Source organism: Dicentrarchus labrax, unplaced genomic scaffold (assembly GCF_905237075.1).
Source record: "Dicentrarchus labrax unplaced genomic scaffold, dlabrax2021, whole genome shotgun sequence".
Taxonomy (NCBI): Eukaryota; Metazoa; Chordata; class Actinopteri; family Moronidae; genus Dicentrarchus; species Dicentrarchus labrax.
In genome coordinates this window covers 3,745,581-3,750,580 of record NW_026136711.1, presented here as the reverse complement: position 1 = coordinate 3,750,580, position 5,000 = coordinate 3,745,581, and the positions used below count along the sequence as shown (strand labels likewise).

At 39.6% G+C, this 5,000-nt stretch overlaps 2 protein-coding genes across 32 annotated transcripts in view; one reads left to right on the top strand and one right to left on the bottom strand.

Moving 5' to 3' along the window:
* corin (corin, serine peptidase) overlaps nt 1-2,245 on the top strand; it is a 22,622-nt gene extending 20,377 nt beyond the window's left edge. For both annotated transcript variants that reach the window (XM_051415846.1, XM_051415845.1), the window contains 4 exons: nt 39-201; nt 284-392; nt 1,177-1,310; nt 2,041-2,245. In XM_051415846.1, the coding sequence (XP_051271806.1) occupies nt 39-201; nt 284-392; nt 1,177-1,310; nt 2,041-2,229 (595 nt within the window). In that variant the 3' untranslated portion in view covers nt 2,230-2,245. The remainder of the gene's footprint in view (nt 1-38; nt 202-283; nt 393-1,176; nt 1,311-2,040) is intronic.
* The window catches only part of LOC127372309 (butyrophilin subfamily 1 member A1), a 113,110-nt gene that overhangs the window by 76,786 nt on the left and 31,324 nt on the right, over nt 1-5,000 (bottom strand). The window lies entirely within an intron of this gene.

Below are 5,000 nucleotides of genomic sequence, written 5' to 3'. Positions count from 1 at the left end.
GATCAATATATAACACAAAGGGATTGTTTGTGCTGCAGGAGGGAGAGTGCCGACCTGTGGAAGGTGGTGTTGGGTCTGAACAACCTGGACCATCCAGGAGTTCACAGTCAGACCCGCGGGGTGCGCTCCATCATCGTACACCCGCGCTACAACCGGGCGGTGGTCGACTACGACATCAGCGTGGTGCAGCTGGACTCTGAGGTCAGAGGCGTGCAACGATCGATCGTATTGATTATCGGTACCGACGGGACGCTGCTGATGAGACGTGTTGTTGTGTTTTCAGATCGAGGAGACGGAGTTCGTCCGGCCGGTGTGTCTGCCGGACCTCGACCAGCTCCCCTCTCCGGACTCCTACTGTTACATCACAGGCTGGGGTCACATGGGCAACCGGAGTGAGCACACACACACACACACACACACACACACACACACACACACACACACACACAAAACCAAAACTTATTGTTTTAATTTAGTAAATTAGACTAATTTTGTTCTCTGAGCGGTTCTTGCATGAGGCCCAATGTGAACGTAAAGAAAACTTTATAGGTTAAATATATGAAATGTACCAGCATCTCAAAACTAATAAAAACTCATCAAAATAGTCTTTGTTAGTCTTTCCAACAGTCAACAACTCTGGTTTGGTCTCAATAAACTCTTAATTCACAGAGTTCAATGTGAAAATATTCATAAAATATGCTGCAATGGCCCCAACATGGTTTACCACCAGACTCCATACACAAAAACTGTGATTTTATCTCACATTACTGTAACATTTATAGTGGACAGAAACAGAATAAAACTCATTAAAAGCGTCTCTGTTAGGGTTTCCAGCAATCACCGACTCTGGTTTGGTGGAAATAAATCCTTAATTCACCGGCGTAGGTCAGAAAATGTGTCGTAAAAGTGCTGCAATGTAAGCTAACGTTGATCCTCAGGTACGAATTTGTCCGTCAGCGTTCGTCCACTAACAGTCCACAAACAGCCGTAATATCACGATCACTCTCCACCAGACTCCAGAGACACAAACACTCATTTTACCTTCAGATCATCGTAACTTCATTAAAGTGGACAGAACCAGAATCAAACTGTTTTTATTTGTTGTTGTATTAAAGTCCATAATCTGATATATATATAACCATTAACCACTGACTGTTCCTGTGGTTTCTGGTCCAGTGCCCTTTAAGCTGCAGGAAGGGGAGGTTCGGATCATCTCGCTGTCTCAGTGTCAGTCTTACTTCGACATGAAGACCATCACTCCCAGGATGCTTTGCGCCGGTTACGACGCCGGAACCGTGGACTCCTGCATGGTAACGTCTGCACCCGCAGCTGGTTGATGGAAATCAAAGTTTCATTAATTATTACGTTAATAGAAAGCTGGATTCGTCTTGTTGTAGTCCAACCTTGATGTTTTCTTTTCAGTTTTTATAATTTTATAGTTTTATTAAGGATAAATAATAAAAACATAAAATTATGTATTATTTATTTATTATTATTTATTTTATTATGTTAAGTGCTGAACCCGGAGCGGAGTTAGCATTTTAGCTAAAGGAGTCAATGTGTTCTTGGTTAGATGTCTGAAACTGTGTTTTTTATTTATTAGCATCATTAGATGTCTGAAACTGTGTTTTTTATTTATTAGCATCATTATTTTAATCCATTTTATTTAAACGTTTTACTGTTTTACAACAATCCATTTATTTATTTTTGGTTGCATAATTTTCTTTATTGTTATTTTTATTGCTTGTATCATCTTTTTTTACTTTAACTACTCTTATTAATTAATTTAAACTTTATATTTTTTGCTTTTTTGGCTCTTTTGCTGTACTTTAATTTTTAATCTTATCAGTTTTAGATCCTATATTTTGTAAATTGATTGTAAAGTTCTTTGATAAGATAAATAAATATAAGATAAACATTGATTGATCCGAAACAACAAGCAAATATTTACTATTTTTCCTCGATAAATTATCATTAAAAGTAAAAATATGATTTTCTTATAATTAACTTTTATAATATTGTGTGTATTTGCGTTTCCAGGGCGACAGCGGCGGCCCGTTGGTGTGCGAGCAGGAGGACGGCGGCGGTCGCTGGACGCTGTTCGGCCTGACGTCGTGGGGCAGCGTGTGCTTCAGTAAAGTGCTCGGACCCGGCGTGTACAGCAACGTGACGCACTTCACCCCCTGGATCCAACAACAGATCTACATCCACACCTACCTGAGCGACTGACACACACACACACACCCGACACTTCCTGCTCCAAGCATTCCAGGAGGAAGTGATGTCATCGTCAGTGTCACACACCTGCAGTTCCTCTACCTGTGCCTATATCTATACTGATAGCCTTCAGATGCTAACTGCTGTACGAGCAGCAGTATTAACTAGTATTACAGATGCTAACTCGTTAGCTAGTAGAGCTGTTGTTGTCACATTCATACGATTAACATTCACTTAACACTAAATTATTATTATTTTAGTGTTTGTTGCTCAGAAACACGTACGGAAGCAAAAACAGGCCGTAAGAAACAGCTAGCGTACGAGCTAACTGTGAACTTTAACCTCTACTGAATGTTGATTTATTTGTAGCATTTTAATATTTGACTGAATTTACGTCGTCTGAATTCTGCACTTTGGGTTTTTAGATCATTTAATATTAAAGGTTTAAACTAGACTAAGGTAAGCTACCTTAGCTAATCTACGTCAATCATAAGTTAGCTCGTTCGCTAACCGAAGACGTGACGGTATATTTCTTAAAGTGCTATCAGAGAACGTCTAATAATGATAAGAACTTCCACTCTCAGTAAAGCAGTTCCCCTCTGGCTCCATGTGAGGGCGCTCACAGGATGAGAGCAGAATGAATGGAGCTCTATGGAGCTGTACCCTCACAGTCCTCTTCTCTCAGGATATCAGTGTTTGTCTAGTAATTTGAATGTTGCATTCGAAAGGCAAAGACATTACACACTGCTGGGTGTTAGATTCTTTAGAGTCACTTATTTTCTTTAAAAAGTCTTTTAAAATGTCAGTGACGTCACACACATCGTACGGCCAGAGATACCGCTTTACGGCGAGCCTCGAGTCTCTTTGTGCTTCCTTTTCTCTCGAGGCATCGACGACACAGACGTAACGATAGGCAGATAAAAGTACCAGCAACACAAAAAAGTTTCTGTGTTAAAAAAAAGAACTTGGGCGAAAAAATCCGCCTTAACATTGTGGTCGGGCTTCGGATGCCACGATGCCATCGAGTGGGATCTCTGGTCGTAATCAGTCCTTCACTGACCAATCAGCGTTCATTAGCAGAATGCTAGCGCGTTATGGGCAACAACAACTCGTCCTGTAAGAAATCTAAAGGACATCAGAACTCGTTCATTCAGCTTTCGACCTATAACCCATGTTGAACTTTAAAAACTACAATCACATCTGAGATTTCTCAACCACAATCAGGTGAAAGAGACAAATGTAGCCGTCTAGCTCCATCTGCTCCCATTCATTCTGCACTGCTGGGAGGGCGCCCCCAGTGGAGCTCTGCTGGAACTGCAACCAGTGTTCAGTACATTGGGACTTAATAGAGAGAGGCCAGGCTCTCTGTAGACGGGCTCTGGTGCTACCTTACCAGCTAGCTATTGATTAACGTAGTTTAAATAGCTGGTCAGCTCACATTTCCAAACATTTCAGATGTAATTTGTTTACTAACGACTGATGTAGATTAGCTAGCTAGTTAGCTTTAAGATGTGGCTATATATCACTGTTGTAGATTAGCCTAGCACTTAGCATGTGTACGTACAGTTATTGGAGAAAAGGGCAATAAGGGGCGGGGCTAAGGGTCAATTATACGTTTTTAAATTAATTAAAAAAATTAGAAGCAATTTTTTTTAAAATAAGAAAATAAAACATTTAAAACTGCAAAACGTTTAATTTTCTACTCTCTGAACCTACTGATGGTTTACAGAGTGAAATATGGTCCAGTAGTGGTTGCTGTGGTTTAATTTAAAGTATTATGGCCTTTTTTTGCTTCCGTAAACGAGCCACTTGTTCTTGATTTAAGGTTTTTACTTTACGTGTAGCTCAGTGGCAGCAGTGACTCAAACTTTATCAGGAAGATCTTTATTATTATAAACAGGCTTCATTAATACAACTGAGCTCAGTGTGTGTGTGTGTGTGTGTGTGTGTGTGTGTGTGTGTATTTCCACATCATCTCATCTTCTGCTTTAAGTGTTAAAACTTTTAATCATCATAAAAAACATTGTCACAAGGTTCAGGCGTTCAGCACTGAATTTATAAAAGCTGCTAACTAAAACAAACAAACCCACAATGCTTCACTCTATAGTGCCTGTACTTAAACTTAGCAGTAAAAAAAACAACCTTGTTACCTGTACGATCACCTGTACGATCACCTGTACGATCACCTGTACGATCACCTGTACGATTACCTGTACGATTACCTGTACGATGTGGTACTGTACGTGTGTGTGTTTGAGATATAGAGAGAGGATTTTTTTGCTTCTAAACACATCGGCAACTTATTTGGTCAACTTTGATGGACGACAGTTGTCAGTGAGCTTCATTCACAGTGTTTGATTCACATTTACACTTTTAAATCTGAAATCTGAGCAGAAAAGAAAGAAAGCAGTCGTACAGTTATGTTTTATGCTCTAATTAAATATTATTCAACATAAAAACACAAGATAATCGCTCCTGTTGGGACTTCAGAGGCTCCATACTTCAACAGCAATATAAATCATATCAAGTCAAAATAAAACTGCAGCATATTGCTAACAGAGATAAATGATTACTGTTGATTGATGATGCTAGTTAATGCTAACAGAGCAGCTTCAGCTATTACTTTACAAACCAGCTGTAGTTTTATAATAAACTGTTTTAGCTCACTAACACAAACACTGCCACATTAGCGCCAGCTAGAGTGTGAAGCACAAATGTAGCATTTAGCTAATACAGATAATTAATGTGTTTCATTAAGTTAGCAGGCTCAGCTAACACAACAG